This window comes from Anneissia japonica, unplaced genomic scaffold (assembly GCF_011630105.1).
Source record: "Anneissia japonica isolate Jap-2015-1 unplaced genomic scaffold, ASM1163010v1 scaffold287819_len434453_cov191, whole genome shotgun sequence".
Taxonomy (NCBI): domain Eukaryota; kingdom Metazoa; phylum Echinodermata; class Crinoidea; order Comatulida; family Comatulidae; genus Anneissia; species Anneissia japonica.
In genome coordinates, this window is record NW_022713610.1 from 299952 (window position 1) to 319136 (window position 19185).

A 19185-nucleotide genomic window follows, 5' to 3' on the forward strand; every position below is an offset into this window, starting at 1 on the left:
AAGTCATCAAGGGTGAGAGGGCTCAACCGGCTGGGAGCATATAAAACGAACAAAGTAGACAAACTTAGAAAAATTCCATATGCATTTATTACTACAAGTTTGTTTCGTATGGACAGCTGTTAAAGGCTGCCCACACTCATCAGGTACAAATACATAGTGAGTAGTCAATACAAGGATTACATTTATGCTATGGTTCCTACCATTGTCTAACTGAGGTGTTAATATTGCTTAGTTGTTACACAATAGATGCTTTTTTCTGTGTCTACATGAAGTTACCAATTCATTTCTGTTATTTAATGTGCCTAATTTTGGTTTACAAATTATGAAATACTTTTCCATCAGGCACAGATTACACTTTTTTGGGGGCCGGAGAGTATGGCTTGCACTTGGCTATGATTTTCCATTTTAACGAATACAGGATAGAGTTATCTTTAAGAGTCCATATATATATTGGCTAAGAATTCCCAAAGTTATGTTGTTACTGTTATGTCCGTTGTATCTGGTTTTGAACGTGTGTTCTGTTAGTCAAATATATGTTTCTTGGGTTTGGTTGTCATATCTGGTAACTGTCGCTTGGTATATAACTCCTTTGATTAAGCAGTTTCCTTCTAATGGGCATGTTACATTTCTTCTGCAATTACAATTAGTTTTTTTAGCAGCGTCTTGTTGTAAAGGATTATTTCTCAAATATTGTTCTTTAAACAGCTATTTGTTTAAACTCCGGTAAATTTATAATGAACTGATTTAAATGATTGTTTTACCATTGTATAAGCTCTCTAATTTTACTGTTTAACCCTGTATTAATAATAAAAGATAAATTTTTGTGACGAGTGACTGGTTTGGCCTGTCTTTGCCACTTAAGTAGTATTCTCAGTGAGTTGAAATTCAATGATCTAGCAATATTGGCTTAGGCATAATATAGAGAATTGTTTCCTCTCAATTTTGCATATCTGTTTTAAACTTGTTTCATGTTTTTGGCCTATATTTTGCTGATTAGACGTATTCTCCAGTTCTTAAAAAATAGCCGCCCCTTAAGTGTTTGTGATACAGATCAAAACAGGGGTGGCGCCAGCGGGGGATGGGGCAGGCCCGATCCGCTGTCGGCAAGAGCTGCCTGCGTCGGTGAGGAAAACCACAATTCATCGGGGAGAAACAAAATGTAAACTTGCTTCACTAAATCATATCAATTATTCTCTGCAGAGATAATTTATGTATGTTTTTGGTTGTCAACTAGTGATTCTAACCAGCATTATTTTTTTTTAATTTCTTTGTGATGATGTTGTGTTCTCTTTGATTCTTGTGCCCATTCTATAAGCCATATTGTAGTCGGTTTTGTGGTTTGTGTTAGATGTGTTAGCCTCTATCAATCGTCCTACTCTTTTTATTATTGCATATTTTTAAAAGAAACAAATTCTTCTTAACAGTTTGTACGTCCTTCAAAACCAACGTTTATACGTTTCTATGATGGCGGTGGTAGTCTTGTATACTCAATAGACGTTTCTTCCCGCCCACAAGTTGTATACAAGTCATCGACAGATCGTTCCATCACGATTACGACAGAAGGAATCCTACTTCTTGAGAAACAAAAATATTACATTTTGATGGACTCTGGCGTTGCTACCGGTTTAGAATTATGTGGCCCAGAATCACCACCATTACGAGACCGGTATTATTGGACATTCACAATACGTAAGAATATTTATATGGATGAAACTGACAGTTTTTTTAATCGAACATCTATATTTCACCGCATATTTTTTTTCTTTATGTTATCTTTTTACTAAAATTTAAAAACTTCTGCTGGATATTTTTATAATTCGATGTTAAGCCCCTGTCCAGACTATCAAATTTTATTTGAAAAAAACATGTGACATGCCTAAATATGATCATGATGACATCACGCCATGACCACATATAGGCACATCATGACTATATATGGGCATACAACAGTTTGTTTTGTCAAAGAAAATTTGATAATGTGGACAGAGCGAGTGAAACTTTCTCGAGTGAAATTTCACTCTTAATTGAGTGAATATTATTCTTAGGTAGTGAAAAAATTACTAAAATCTCACTCTTTCTATTTCACTCCGCCAGGAGTGGTCCCTACAGGTACTCTCACCACTCTTTTTTCACCCTTTTGCAATTAGAGAGTAAAAAACAAGAGAGCGTATCATTGATCTTTGTTCAAAGTGTGCGCGTTGAATACAAGTGTTGAATCCAATTTTGTGTAAGGCATCTGCATCGAGAACAACAATTTTCGGGTTGGATTCTTGGTTGGAAAGACCTTTTCACACTTGTTGTCGTTTACAGTTTATATAAATTCATGAAGCATTACCACAAGATGGTTTAGATTTTCCTTTTAAGTATATTTATATACATTGAAATATACAAATAGGTAATTATAGAAACAGTGCTCAAATAAAACAAAAAGACTATAACTTCGAAAAGAGAGAGACATTTTGAGATTCAACGTTTCGATCTATTTGATCATTTTCAAGTATACTGGTGAGAAAATCTCACTCATCCATATATGTTTACAACAGTTACAGAAGTATAACAGAAAGGAAATAAAAACCGACCAATTCAGATTAAAATCAAAGTTATAACTAGCCAATTAAAAATGAGGTAATTAAAAATGAGGTCATTCCTGATGATGACATAATTAATGTCGAAATATTGAATCCCAACACGATCACGTGTATTTCAATACTTGGAGTATGTATTATACTTTCTTAAAAATGAGGTGTGTCTTATATTAAGGATATCACTTATTATTGTGAATAAACAATGACTAATCAACAATTATTCAACAATAGTATAGAAGCCTGGGAATGCTGGCTGAATGAAAGTCTTGTGACATGAAATAAACAATAAGATAATTCAGTGAAATAAAATATATACTTAAACATTAGAGATATAGTAATAAATTATATTATATAGCTCATCCACAAATGACTTTCTTATCAGCCGCATAAAAAGTGTCTCCGACAGGACTCGGACTAGGAGGTTTTCGTTATGAAGGCAAACGTATACATAAACAATTGAGAGGGGTTATTAAATCATGATAACCATAAAATGATATATAGTCTGAACTTACGTAAATATCCGTGTATAATAATACTACATTCGTACATTTAAAACAGGTGATACTACACCGCCCGTTTTGGAATTTGTCAGTAGACCATCAAAAACTAGTGAAAATATTACGATTACCTGGAGATATAATGAAAACTCTACATCTACATGTACTCTTCGTAAGCCGTCCGGATTAATTGAAACGGTTAGGTGTGTGGACGAAACCTGGTCTGCAACTGGCTTAGATGAGGGTAGCTATGATTTGTACGTTACCGGAACAGACATCTCTGGTAATGTTGCGGAATCGTCATTACACTCATGGATTGTGGGTAAGTATTTCATCTTTTCGTTTTCTGAAATATATTCATTCATTCATTCTATACATAGGCGGATTCAAGGGGGGTGCCCCTGTCTCTTATACACATCTAGATGTGTATAAGAGACAGGTTGTCATTACACTCATGGATTGTGGGTAAGTATTTCATCTTTTCGTTTTCTGAAATATATTCATTCATTCATTCTATACATAGGCGGATTCAAGGGGGGTGCCCAGCCGTCCAGGACCCCCCTAAATTTTTCAAAAAAAAAAAAAAAAAAAGAAACTTCTACTAAAATTTTGAGTCTAAAGGGTGCCATTTATGGCCATCTAGAGGCACCACAATAACATTTCTTACCTTAGACCCAATAACCATGGTGGGGCTAATGTAGTTTAGACTCTCCATCTGTAAAAGTTCCTCTTCCCCCCCCCCCCCTATTTCAAATATCTGGATCCGCCACTGATATAGCTCAGATAATGTTGCAGTTTGTTGAATTTATGTGATCATAAATATTCATATAGAGGGCAACGTAGTGTAGTTAGTAACTCTGTATTCATTATAAAATAATATTATATGATTCTATGATGATGATGATGATTACTTCCTTACTATTTACTTACTTGATTACTTGATTGTTGAAACGTAAGCAGAGCTTATACGTCACCATAATTTTTAGGTCAGGTCATATTGCCTTATAACTATGTGTGTCTATGTGTGTACATATGTGTATATATATATATATATATATATATATATATATATGTGTGTGTATATTTGTATGTATATATATATATATATGTGTATATACATGTATATATATATAAATTTATATATAAGTGTGTATATATATATATATATATTGCAAGACGATTTAGAGCTTATCTCTCTTATATCTGTCTCTTATACACATCTAGATGTGTATAAGAGACAGTATATACATCATACAGTTTTTAAAAAATAGATCAAAAACATCTTCTTTGTCAGTCGATGAGAGAAGTATCTGGGAGTGAGGTCTACGCCTTTATCGTATAGGTCTCTGTGGTCTAGTAATATGATCTAGTGATATGACACCGAGATAGTAGGAGGCTACACGTTCGAGAAAATTTTTATACAACTGAAAAAGGAGCTTTCATTGGTAACCATCTTGAAATCCAATATGGCGACCTTCTGACATAATTTCTAATGATTGCATGATACTCTCAAATGTTGAAAATATAGTTAAAGATGTGATTGACTGTGTTACCTTACTGTATATATATGAATATATTGACAAAAATAACAATATTTTGTCAGCCATCTTAAAATCAAATATGGCGGCCATCTGACATAATTTCTGATGATTGCATGACATGACAGTGTTATGTGCTGTAGACATAAAGATATTGATAAAATTCAAATATTTTGGCAGCCATGAAGATGGCGGACACTAGGCGGTGTTATTTTTGGGGGTCTATTTTTCAATAATCCTTAGGTGTCATAGTACCACTGGGGGAAGTTTCATGCTTTCTTCTAAAAGTGCACGATTATTCTTCTTAGCCCTTTACTATTAACACTACTGCGATTTTATCTCATTTTAGTGTTTTCTAAATATTCTTATGTTATGAAAAATAATATGAAACTGCTTTCAAAACCATGCAACCTATCGTCTTTTAGTGCTCATATTCTTCTAATCGCGACGTTCGCTTACTAGTGGATAATAATGATGAGGTGATGGTGATCTATGATGATGATAATGATGACGATAAATGTATTGAATTAATTACAAATGATATTAAAATAATCTGTTTAGATTCAACCGCCCCTGTTGTAACAATAAGGTCAAAGCCGTCATCACAGAGTAATGACATACAACCAGACTTCCAATTTCAGTGCAACGAGAATTATTGTACTTATGAATGCAGTGTATTTCGTCAAAATGAAACGTCGTCATTTGAAGGTTGTTCTAGATTCTTCACAACTGATCTTTTGATGGAAGGGTCTCATACAATTCGTGTTAGGGCAAGTGATCAAGTAGGCAACGTGGGTACTCCAGTTGAATACATGTGGTTAATAGGTAAGTAACAAAATGGTGTACGATTATAACGTAGTGTATAAAGTATACATGCAGATTTTAACCGCAATAGTCCCTTTGTTATTTAATATTATATAAATTTTATAGGCAATAGATTTTAATTGTTGTAGTTTGTGGTCATTGCAGGTAACAATTACATACACATAAATGCATATATATTAAAACGTATTCAAATGCTGTCGGTTTTTTTAAATAAATGTAAAAAATATAAAGTCTAAATTAAATATTGTGTTATAAACAACAACCTGGGGCGGATGCAGGGTTTGGCTGTGAGGGGTGCGTGCAAGGGCGCAGATCTGTTTGGAAAGGTGGGGAAAATAGTTCTTGTAGATGGCTGGAAGTGACACTTTTATATAGTAAAATTCATCATCATCACATCACCATTATATAGGCCAAATGAAGTGCCAGCAAATTTCTCATGATCTTTTATCAGTGATTTTCGGCAACCAACACGGATCTTCATATGAGTGATGTACTACCATAGAAAATAAAACTAAAGGAACACTTTCTTTGATGTATTAAATTCGCTTGACCTAACTAAAGCCGTGAGGCCACATCCACCTCAGCTCCAACATGGTTGGGGCTGAGGCAAGGAAATAATACCTCTAGATGGCTGGAAATGACACTTTTAAATAGTAAAATTCATCATCATCATATCACTGTTATATAGTCAAAATGAAGCGCCAACAAATTTTCATGAGCTTTTATCAGCTATTTTCGGCAATCATAGAGATCTAATTAATATGTTTGATGTACGGTATTATAGAACATAAAACTTAAAAACATTTTCTTTGATCAATTTACCTCACCTACTGTACTTCAAAACCATGAGTCCACACCCATCTTAGCCCCAACATAGTTGGGGCTGAGGTGGTAAAATTTGGGGAAATAGTACCTCTAGATTGCCGGAAATGACATTCTTATATAGTAAAATTCATCATCATCGATCCAATTAATCAATCTGATGTACCATAGAAAATAAAACTTAATTGTCTGATGTATTTACTTTACTTTACTTAATACTTCATGTGCCAAAATTCAATTTCATCTTTGCCCGCTTTTCAATTCTCATACTTCTCAAATTATAATAAAGGCACGCGCATTCTAGTCGTGTATTATTATAATACACATCTAGATGCCCCCCTGCATCCGCCCCAGGCAACACCAATAATAATTACTGTGATAATTATATGATGATGCTAATGCTAATGATGACGATGATGATAATGATAATAGAAATACTAGTATTATGTTGATGACATATAAATTCATATTATATATTTATTTGAAAAGATGTAACGCCTCCAAATATTCAGTCGCTGCCCGTGGTTCATCCAATTATATGTGGAGAAGATTTTTCATCAATAACAACTGGCGTGCCTGACGTCACTGACACCCAGGATATCAATCCGGAATTGAGTAGTGAAGATATTCCGGCTGCAGAATGTACAATAAATAGAATGTGGACAGCGGTAGACGCCGCTGGAAATTCTGCAACATTAACTCAAATACTACAGTTTTCAAATCCACTTCCACCAATTCTGAACATTGATGAAAGCCTATTAATTCCATGTGGAGATTCTTTGGAAGGTACCACTGACGCTGAACTACTTATAGAAGAGGGTCTTTTGAAGCATCCATGCGGAAGGGAAATGAACGTCATTTACACTGATTCTGTAGACGTATATCAATGTGATATCACATTCAGTAGAATTTGGACAATTTCTGATGATTGTGGGAACTCAATCTCAGAACCGCAGATGATCAGAGTACTACCATTACATTTACCTGTGCAACCCATTATAGGCCAGATAAATGTTGACCGCTACGAAACACTGATATGGCCTTCCTATCCTGGATCGGAGACTTGTAGATTGTACGTTTGGCCTCAAGGTGATCCTAGACCGGAAGATGGCACGTTTCTGACATCGTTATCATACTTTCCAAACGATCCTTATTTGCAATATACACAATACCTTTGGCAGGTTGAGTACATACTAGATGCTCAAACAAGTGCGTCCCTCAACGTATCTTTTATACCGAGCCCTGTTTGGGGATTTGAAACGCGAACCTATCCTGATCTTATCGTGACTGAAGTCCACGTTCAACCAGAAGAACACTCTGGGGAAGAAATGACAGTCTCTTGGACCGTAGAAAATATTGGCTATAGAGGAAGTACTGTATCCACCTGGTATGATACGGTTTATTTATCACGGAGTCAAACTATTCAACCAGGAGAATCATGGAGAATTAGACAAGAACAGAAACGATTTCTGGATCCAAACGACGGCTATATGGCATCAGCAACATTTACACTTGCAGACGACGATGTGGGAACCTACTTTGTCTTTGTTTTCGCGGATGAATACAGATACATAAATGATGATATTGATAGCTCCAATAACATTGGACGGAGTGAAACACCTGTGATTATTAAACTAACCCCACCACCAGACCTTCAAGTAAAAAATGTGATTGTGCCAGAATCAGGACGTGCAGGTACTTTAATATACCATTTCGTTTTGATAGCATATTATAAAATAAATGAAAAAGAATATAATTATTATTATCATTTTATTAGGATTTACTTTTCGAAACAATTCTCCAACAGTGATTTTGTTTATTTTATAGACAATCATACGCTTCTATATTTAATAAGTCACATTTTGTTTTCCACTTCTGCAGTAATGTGATGTCAATGGTAGAAATTTTACAAATCAAATAGAAATCAAAACCTTAACAATAATACACAGTATTATTATGAACTGTTATATCATTCTACTCACAGACATTTTGCTTATTTCATAATAGCGTCAGGAAAAAATATCGATGTAGGGTTTACTGTAATAAACGTTGGATATACTGCAACGAAACCAACTACAATGCATGACGCTATTTTTCTGACGGCTAGTAATACTTCAGTCACATTTGATAATCTGCTTGCCAAGGTACCACGCAGTAACGGAATTGCTCCTAATGAAGAATACACTGTCCGAGAAACAGTTACTATACCACGGAAACTGGAAGGCGTGTTTTGGATCTACGTTGTGACTGATTACAACAACGATGTCTACGAGCACCTTAATGAAGATAACAACGGAAAACTTTCAGAGGTAGTATATTTTTGAATTATGTTTATTTTTGCTGTAAATACTATAAAATGCAAGTTAAGTATATATATTCTATTAAATAATACCTTATGTCAATAACCAATAAATGAGTATATCCAGAGGTGACGGAACTAGGGGGTGCTACATTATGGAGAGTAATGTGTGACCGGAAATGTTCTGCAGTCAGTTGGTTGTTACCATGCGCCAGTGATGTTGGAGTACGTCAGCAAGATGAAACTATTTATGTAATGCATGAATAAAGTTCGGGATTTGTCGGGTAGTGAAATGGTTATTGTACATTTTAAGTGCTCCCTCCATGCATAAGTGTAATTAAATTACGGTGATTAATTAGCGACAATATTTCGAAGTTCTCTTTTTTCCAAGAGCGGTACTCATTTTCACAAAGGAATGCACACAACTGGTTAGCTAACAATTATGCACACGTTACATGAACACCTGGGAAGGAAGGTGCAATCACGTTCTGTTGCCTAGCAAACGTCTGTACTGTAGCGTGTGGGTGGGGGGCTAGCCTACTGATGTACTGTGTACCGGGGGACGATGAGGCATAATAAGACTAGGCCTAGGCCTAAGTAGAGAGTGCAATTATATGTGATAGAAAGTACACTTTCGATTAAATAAATTAAAATAAGAAAAAAAAGTAAGAATAATTCAGTTGCAGACGTACCTATATTTTGAGTGTGACGTCACCAAAAAATAAAAATTTACTATATACGGTAACCAAAATATTAATAACTACAAGGTTTGTGGACGTAAATTCCCTTAGTACCAATTAAGTGTAGCAGAATCTCCTTGCCATACAAATTACAGCTCCCACTGACGTCTCAGTCGAGAAATACGGGTAATTGAAGTTTTTTTCGCAAATCTGACTACGAAACCATATCGAAATTTTACGTTCCACGGGAATCCTGCGTCAAGTCAGGATTCTTCACTGACAACTGCTAACAATATAGACAAATATTTATAATAATAATGACAGAAATAATAACAACTAACTGATAACAATAATAATACAAATTGTTTACATTAATGATGATAATAATATCATTGTTAGAATTAAAATTATTATGATAATGATGAAAATGATGATATAATAATAAATAATACAAATTCATAATAATGATACTGATGATGACGATGACAAAGAGAGAATAGGAACATCTATTGTTGAATACGATGTGATATGTTTTATTGCGACTATAGTGTGGTCAATTTAAAGAGCAATTTTTTAATGTTCATGTGCTCAGCCGATTCAGCTTCAGCTGAACTGGTTCGTACTATGGAAATTCATAGGATGGAGACTACTGGTATATTCAGATATATTTTGCAGACACCTAATGTTAAATTCTTTAAACTCAGTTTGAGTCGTGAAACAGCATCATTTGATATGACAGCTTTGTGATATGTTATTACCATTGATGAGGAACTGGCAGGTGTTTTTTTTTTCAAATTTTGGATAGTTTGGTCCTCACTATCGTTGTTTAATTTACATTTACAGTACTTACAATTTAGCTTTTCCTTAGGCTTTAAAAGGTTCCTCTACTTGTTTAGCTCCCTTAAATTGAGAGCAAATTCAAAAGCTTATAATCGAAATCACAATGTATCTAAACCAAAATATTAGGATCAGCTCAGAGAAAAATAATGATATAAGACTTTATGATTACCTTACAATAATAAACTTTGTATATACTGGTTTCTATTTAGAGTGCAATTACAGTCTTTATCGGTCAGCAACCAGACCTTGTTCCCACGCTGCTTGAATCGCCATCAGAAGCTGAGTCTACAGAAACAATAACAATATCGTGGTCTGGAGAGAACAAAGCTACTGAAGAACCATTCGAAAATTTCTGGGAAGATCGTTTGGTAAAGACATGAGCGATTTTAATATATCGTTAATATTTACAATTAGCCAATAAATGTAATGTAAATGTTGTATATCCTATAAGAATATTAGACATTGGGATTTTATATAATCTAGTCTTTTTGTCGAATGTCATAATAATGCAACCACTGTACCTAACCTTCTAATTTAACTTCTTAATAAACTAATAAAAAACAAAATCAGTATTCATTTAATATCAATATAGGCCTACATTGGACATATTCTGTTTTCACTGTGAGCTTTACTGAAAGGAGTGCATAGTACATTTTCCTCCTATTCTATTCATTCACTTCACATTAAAACCGTTCCTCTCTATTAAACGAATTTCAATATAGACTTAACACAGTTCTTCAATTTTTTCAGACTATATCTGGGCCTGATTTGGATCCAATAAGCATATCAACTCAGACGTTTTCTGGAGATCTACATATTGATGAGCAGTATGACAGACACGCCGTTTACAAAATTCCATCAACTTTACTGACTGGCATATACAACTTGACTATTCACATTGATTATAGAAACCAAGTCTTTGAATATGAAAATGATGCCAACAATGTTAAATATAATTCATTGTACATTTATCAAAAGTTACCGGATTTACAAGTTGGTTTTCTTAACGCAACGCCTGTGTTTGATATCGATACCAACACAGCGTGGCTACACGTTAACTGGCGTGTTGTGAACCATGGAGCAGGCAGTCCGGGGGTTAGTTATTGGACAGATAGATTATATCTATCTATGAGTCAAGGAATTGATTATTCACAACCCATTGGAGAAGTAACCCACATGCTTGGAGATGCGACGGAGGAAGTAATTGGCTTACCTCCAGATTCTTCATATCTTGTGGAGACTAGGTTTGATTTACCACAACACTATTTTGGGGAATACAAGCTAATTATCAAATCGGACTTTCGGAATCAGATTAATGAAGAGGATAATTTAAATAATGAAATTTCTATTTCAGTCAGTATTCCACAGAGAATTTCAAACCTTGTTGTTACAAATACTAATTTTGGTGATGGGTCACCAAAAGAAGCAGTGGCCGGAGACCAACTTTATTTTGAGTGGACGGTATCAAACGAAGGCAATTGGCTAACCAGCGAAAGTGAATGGACAGATGTGGTGTATCTATCGAGGTTAGACTATGTTGACATATCAGCAATTGTAATAGGATCGGTAAAGCAATTTCAACATTTGAATCCTGGCGCATCATACACTTCTTCGATTCAATTTGTTCTCCCTGATAATCTATGGGGCACTGTCTTTATTTTAATATACATAGATAACGACGGGGAGCTTCTGACTCACGGCCTAAAAACTATTCATAAAGAAGAACTTAAGGTGTCTTTACCACCGTCTCCACAACTTGGTGTTATCGACTTACAATACAATATCCTAGGCTATAGAAGACGAAAACGCCAGACGTCAGACTTTTCTTCATCCACACGCTACTTGTCAGTCACTTGGTCTATACGGAATTCTGGAAATTCCATGTTCAAATCATATACATGGTCTGATGCTGTCATAATCACAACTGAAAAAGGTGTTACAGAATTTCCAACAGGAAATGTCATTGGGACTTTTCAGACGGTATCTAAATTATATTCTGGTCAGATTTACAACGTGTCAAAGATATTTGTTATACCAGATAGTATTAAAGGAGGAACATTCTATGTTTACGTAATTCCGGATTACTACATGACGCTTGCGTATACAGAATTAGAAATACTACCAGTTTTTGACGTCAATAAACCAGTTGATATTCCAGTAATTCCAGAACCCGATTTAGAAATAATCTACAAGGATACAATCCCAGCAACAATAACGGCTGGAGAAACTATATTTGTTAAGTTTCAAGTTGTCAATATTGGTGGTGCAACGAGTGTTAGCTCTTGGAATGATGCTGTCATTCTGGATGATGTCTCGCAAATAGCACCAGGCGACTCAGCTCTGAAGCTCACAGAGATACGCCACCTTGGAAGCCTGGGTTATGATGGATCTTATCAAGTAGAAACTATTGTTACATTTCCTTTTGGCATTAAAGGGTCATACACATTATTCATACAAATCGATACACTTCAAAGCGTTGAGGATGTTGATAAAGATAATAATATTTTCAGAGCACCTGTTCCAATTGATGTGCTCCCAGCTCCATTACCAGACATTGTACCTTATTTGCCAACGTTGGGGCTTTCCCTTCGTTCTGGCGAACCATTTTCTTTACACCTAAATATCACTAACATCGGAGTACGGGATGTCAACCAGTCCATTTATAATAGCGTATATCTAAGTGAGGACACTACTATTGATCCTTTCGACCGCACGTTACTAAGTGTGTATACGGCTCTGGATGTAGCAATTAACGAAACGTACGTAGTACCATTAGAAGTTTTCATGCCATATGATATACCATCAGCAGGTTATTATATCATTGTTAAAATCGACAGTAGAGATGATATGTACGAAATTAACAACAATAATAACGTGGCGTCTATCCAGGTTTCAATAGTAGAGACTGTTTCGACAGACATTGTCGTAGTTTCTGTCCAATCAACTCCACCAACTGTTAAATACAACGATGACATAATGGTAGAATGGAGACTCCTTAACAACGGTTCGCTTAATGCAAAGGGATATAAGTGCGATACAACTTACCTGTCCGTTGATGATAAGTGGTCCATAGATGATGAAGAATTAGGAGTCACATGTTCAATAATTAACCTTCCTGGTTCAGGCCAAAGCGGCCAACAGTATTCCATGGTGACCAACCTGCCATTGGTGAATCCGGTTAACTACAACACGATAGTGAGAACTAGAAGCAACATTCGAGACCTTGATCTGGACAACAATATTGGTGTAGCTATAACACCAACATTAGTTGACATGGATCAGTTGATACTTGATACACCACTGCCATTTCAATTAGGTCGTTTCGAACAACGTGTGTTTCGTGTACGGGATGTTGTTGCAGAGGAAACTTTAGTGTTTTCATTAAGAAGCAACACTGATACTGATTTTAATGAACTTTACGTCAAATATGGAGAGATTGTAACAGCTGGAGATTATGATGCAACTGGTCAAGATTTTCTGGTGGCAGATCAGGATACGGCGATTTCAAATTCAAAGGCCGGAGACTATTTTGTTCTTGCAAAAAATTTAGGAAGCATTCTTGCGAATGAAGACAGTGAATTCAAATCTGAAATAACTTTATTCGTGAAATATGCCGAGTTAGAAATACTTGATTTTTTCCCTCAATCAGCAGCTTCGTTTGGCATAACTACTTTGAGAATTTCAGGAACTTTATTTCCTGAAGAAGCGTTTGTTTTTCTGACGAATAATTCAATAGTGATAGAAGCTGTAGAATATTTTCATTTTTCGTCTTTGGAAGTTTACGCCAGATTCAACCTGTCAGGCATCAGAATTGGTTCTTCCTGGTTTGTTCAAATAGTAGACCGTTATAATTCTAAGCTCCAGGCGACATCACGTCATAGTCTTGAAATCATTGATGGAATACCTGGTGCAATTAGCCTGAGACTGAACAGTCCTGGTGCTCTTCGTCCTGAAGAAACAGCAAGGCTGTCACTCTTTACTCAAAATATTGGTAATACTGACGTTATCACTCCAATGATTTTGATAGAAGTCATTGGCGATGCCACTGCTCAGCTAATCCGTGGCTCATATGCATCCGAATGGCAATCGACACATAACATTTACGCAACTTCCCAACAAGGTCCTAGTGGAATCATACCGCCAGGTAGCTATAGTCAAGTAACAATTGATATACGACCAAATAATTTTGATACTCGGAATATCCAACTGAGAATCATTGAACTTAAGCCTTCGGCGAATGTGAACCACCCGTACGTTGATGGTAAAGAAACTCTCCGGCCGGGTGACACAGATCAAGGAGCCTGGGATCAAATTTGGATTAATTTTATTAGTTATGTTGGAATGACACAATTAAGCTTGGCTAAACAACTATCATCTACGGCGAATCAACTAAGTTTGATTAATCGTAGACCTATAGACACTGCAATACTGATTGATTATTTTATAAAGCTTTCGAACGGATTTTTAGCTGGCACATCTCTGTATACCAACACCGACTTGAAGGTAGACAGCCCCTACACTGGCTTTAATGAACTCATCTTAAAAAGAGAAATCAGTGCTTTGGTATCTCATCGAGAATACAATGGACTGTTTGGACGTGGCTGGAGAATACAATATGTGTAAGCATTTTCTTACATACAGTTACATAATTATACATAGTAAGGATAAATCTATCCAATACGTAGGTAATGAGTCATTATTGTATATCACCATTACACTGTATGACAAATACTTTAGGCCTATTATTTTCTCCGATCTCCGTCAGTAGATATAATACTTTCAGTCGTGCAAGTTTGTGTGTGTGTGTGTCACGTTTTGATGTTTTCGTGTGGTTCTTTTGTGTACGACATATCTCAAAAACAGCTGCACAGACACAATTGAAAATTACAAAGAGTGTTAGGTATAACCCAATGAAGAAATTATTATATATTGGTGACGGTCCGGAGTAGGGTGTGGTTGTGAGGACCATTTAAATGGATTTTAGAGCAAACGTCCTAGACAAGGTATCTCAAAAAATAATTAACTGATATGAATAAAACTTTCGTGAAAATTTGATGTGTGAAAAAAGGTGTTGGTCACAACCCAAATTTGGGGTACTTGAGGGCAATTTAAATTGTTAAGGTCGTGTGTGTTTCTTGTGTTAAAAATATCTCAAAAACAGGTGCACGGATCTTAATTGGAAGATACAGGGAATGTTAGGTATGACCCAAGGATGAAGTGATTAAGTTTTGGTGACCATCCGGAGTAGGGTGTGGATTTGAGGACCATTCAAAGGAAAACGTCCCAGATCAGTTATTTCAAAAAATAATCAACTGATATGAATGAAACTTTCGTGAAAGCTTAACCAAAGTACAAGAAAAAAATTATGAAATACAGGTGACGATCCAAATTCGTCTGTGCATTAGAAGGCCAAAGGGTTCTTGACCTATATATCTCAAAAATTGATCAATGGATAAAAATGAATAAAAAATTGTGTCAATTTTGGTCACGATCCAAAGTAGGGCGTGGGTATTAAGACCATTTAAAGAATAGGTTTACCGTATTACCTAGGCAGAAACAATATGAATATTTAAATTAGTGCAATTACAGTAAAGGTGTACAGCGTTTTACATATACTAAATTCACATTTTTGGACCTTATTGGGAATATTTTTAATTTATCTTTACATTGAAACATGTGACGCTAAAAACCAAATCCCCCTATTTCTATTTCCAAAATATTTTCATTTCAACACCAATATATTGCATGTATTTTGTTTGTCAGCAATAAGAGTACATCTTGCCAGTAAGTTAAACAAGCACTCGTCTGGAATTGGAAGATACAATAAAAGGCGTTCGAAAATTGAAGTGATTATACAGTATTTTGGTGTCAATTATGGACCATTCAAAGCAAGATTAGATATCTCATAAACTAAACAACTTAACTCAACTAAACTTTCGTGTTAGTCTAAATATTTTTTTAAGTAGATTGTGGTTGATAGTTGGAAAGTAGGAACATATTTTTGAGGAAATTTTTTTTATAGAAAGAGATTGGCGGTGGGCGGAGGTATGTTCTCTACTGAGTGCTCTTGTTATTATTCTTATTCACGTCGTTGTTATGCATTATTTTAAAAAAAATCATTATACTTATTATATTTTGTATATTATGACACGTTTTCAGTGACACAAGACTGGAGGAAATCACCGGCGAATTTGTAAAACTTCGGAGAGGATATATAGTGGACTCTCTCTCTATCGTCACTTACAACTTATATGAACTACCTGTTCTTGGAACTATCGAAATCAAAGCTGATGGTAAAGCATGTATTATTTCTTCATTTGTCCTACCAAATCCAATATATATTAAAATTATTTTTCATGTATTATCTCCACAATACTTTAGCAACCAGGGCTCAGTACGGTATTACAATCTTTCTAAAGCATCAAAAATACACCTTCCAATAAATGTATAAATAACAATTTATATAGCATTTTCTATTAGAAAATAAATTTTAAAAGTAAAACAGTATATTTAGCTACACCTTTTTCTTTCTAGCTCTGAATAACTTATTTTCTTATTTAAGAAATTGTGTTTGCTGATAGACAATCATCTATTGTTTCCTACTACCATTTTGATAAGTCAAGTAAACTACTGCAGTACATAGACAATGATTTAGACAAATCAAAGCTGTACTTCCACTACGCACAGACGTCAAACCGCTTGGAACGGATGGTTTCAACGTCGGATGTTACAATTGATTTTCTGTACAGTAACGCTGGTTTGATTGAAACAGTTATTATGTCAGTCTCGGGAGAAGAGGTGTCGCTAGCAAGGTACAACTTCTAATTACATAAGTGAACATCTAATGAAGAAGCTGCCAGCTGAAACCTTTGCAAATTCTAATTGATGACTATAATGATACCATAATATTAAAACTAATAATGAAAATATTCAATAATAATATGAACTTGTTCCAGTGCATCAAATTCATCATTAATATCAATTGAAGCCATCATTGCTTTTTATTCGTTTATAGCATACAACTCCAACAACGTCCAATACTATTAGTATATACAACTACTTAGTAGGCAGTATAATCATTGTCACTGTCATTTCCAACATCAAAAATGCTATAACTCAATGGTTAAAAAAGGCTGTACTCATAATTATACATTATGTCAGAGTATCTGCAATTGTTTTGGTAATTAACTATTTTGTTACTTAACAAACATTCGGAAACTTTTTTTATAGCTATCGGTACGACATCGATTCTCAGTTCTTGACGTCATCAGATATCAATGGTCAAGTAACGTACTACAGTTACACCAATGATGGCGCACTTGAATATGTTACTTATTCTGATGGCTCGATACAGAAATATTTGTACGATGAAAGAAAGCTGTACTCCGGGTCATCGAGAGTTTCTGGTGACGGGGTGTTAGAATCTAGTCTAAATTTCACAAACACAGGCAATGGACGCATAGAATTTTTACATATGCCGAGTACCGAGTTGACAACAATAATTGTTGATGAAATAGGAAATGCCGGCTACGTAAAAAGTGTCGGAAGCGTGTCCCATCGATTTATTCGTGATTATAACAATGAAGTTAAAACTGTCTATGTGGGTGATCAGGTGAGTATGTGCAAATGGTACATGATGAAAAGTAAAATTGACGAATGTAAAATGGTAAATATTGCATGAATACTGTGATGAATTTAAAGATATCTCGTACGTATGAGATTATCTCGTACAATTATAATGTTGGTAAGAATAAAACTAATGTCACATTTTATTTTCCTAATGTTGTTTTTACATAGATCCTAAAGAAAGAAACACATGATGTGGACACTGGGACTTTTTTCGAAGTTGATCCTAATGGAGATGAGACTTCAATTGCCTTTTCGCCAAATGGTGATATACTATCTATTACTGATGGTAACGGAAACATTCGTACTGGAGCGTACGAAGATAAAGAAACAATCATTACATATCCGGATATGACAACTGAGAAAGTCACATACGATGATAATAACTACATAAGTACTTTTAAATCGCGATCTGACAAAATCACAGAATTTAATTATGATGACGGTGGCAATCTTGTTTACAAAAAAATACACGAAGAAGATCCGATCTATTACCAGTACAATGAACGTGGATTTGTCACGCAGGCTACAAATGCAGTCGGTACAATCTCAATTAGATACAACGACAACGGTTTCCCTTTGTCGGTGACGTATCCTAATGGCAAAGAACTTCATTACGAGTATGAACGCAATCTTAGGACGCGACTTTATGACAACGAAGGGTATGATATAAAGTACGTTTATGACAAGTTTGAAAGGCTTATAAATATCGTGGATGACGGTTCCCGGATGGAAATATTGAGATTAGAGTATGATGAATTACAACGAGTAACTGAACGAAAAACTGGTAATAACTGTTCGACAATCTACAATTACAGCGCCATTGATAATAGGCTGGAAGGTCAATATATGTTATGCCCAAATACCAATGGGGACCAGGCACTGTTGGTATCGGAAAGCTATGAGTTTGACGGACGTGGTAGATTGAAAGTGCTGAATACAACACATGGAACTTGGAGATACGGGTACGATTCTGCTTCACAATTAATCTCGTGGACAGATCCAACAGGAAAATCGACTGAAATAAAATATGATAATGCGGGTAATAGACGTATATTAAAAGTAAAGGAAATCTCGAATGCCTACGCCGTAAATAATCTTAACCAATACAAAAGTTTTGGAAAATATGAAACTTGGATACATGACTTGAATGGAAATTTGATAGAGATAACACCTGACAACCTATTAGCAGATACGGAGCGTTACACGTTCAATGATGAAAACCGACTCAAATTTTTGTCCTCATCGTCACAAGACTGTAGTCTTGAGTATGATGCGCTCGGAAATCTTTACCGATCGACATGTGCTGGCCAAACAACACAGTATCTAGTTGATCCTTTTGGGTATTTTGGTGGCGAAATTATATCTGAGGTATTATTGTTTATAGTTTGTAGCATAGAGTTTAAATGATTGCATTGCTTGATAGTGAAACATACAGTATAATATAATTAAAGAAATCATTCCAAATAATTT

At 35.3% G+C, this 19185-nt stretch overlaps 1 protein-coding gene across 1 annotated transcript in view; it reads left to right on the top strand.

Annotated features, from left to right (window-relative positions):
* The window catches only part of LOC117108507, a 64203-nt gene that overhangs the window by 29452 nt on the left and 15566 nt on the right, over positions 1 to 19185 (top strand). Inside the window, exons 9-19 of the mRNA XM_033250528.1 lie at positions 1425 to 1689; positions 3144 to 3404; positions 5182 to 5445; positions 6757 to 7962; positions 8275 to 8576; positions 10296 to 10454; positions 10837 to 14705; positions 16246 to 16379; positions 16649 to 16898; positions 17317 to 17698; positions 17884 to 19083. Coding sequence (XP_033106419.1) covers positions 1425 to 1689; positions 3144 to 3404; positions 5182 to 5445; positions 6757 to 7962; positions 8275 to 8576; positions 10296 to 10454; positions 10837 to 14705; positions 16246 to 16379; positions 16649 to 16898; positions 17317 to 17698; positions 17884 to 19083 — 8292 coding nt within the window. The remainder of the gene's footprint in view (positions 1 to 1424; positions 1690 to 3143; positions 3405 to 5181; positions 5446 to 6756; positions 7963 to 8274; positions 8577 to 10295; positions 10455 to 10836; positions 14706 to 16245; positions 16380 to 16648; positions 16899 to 17316; positions 17699 to 17883; positions 19084 to 19185) is intronic.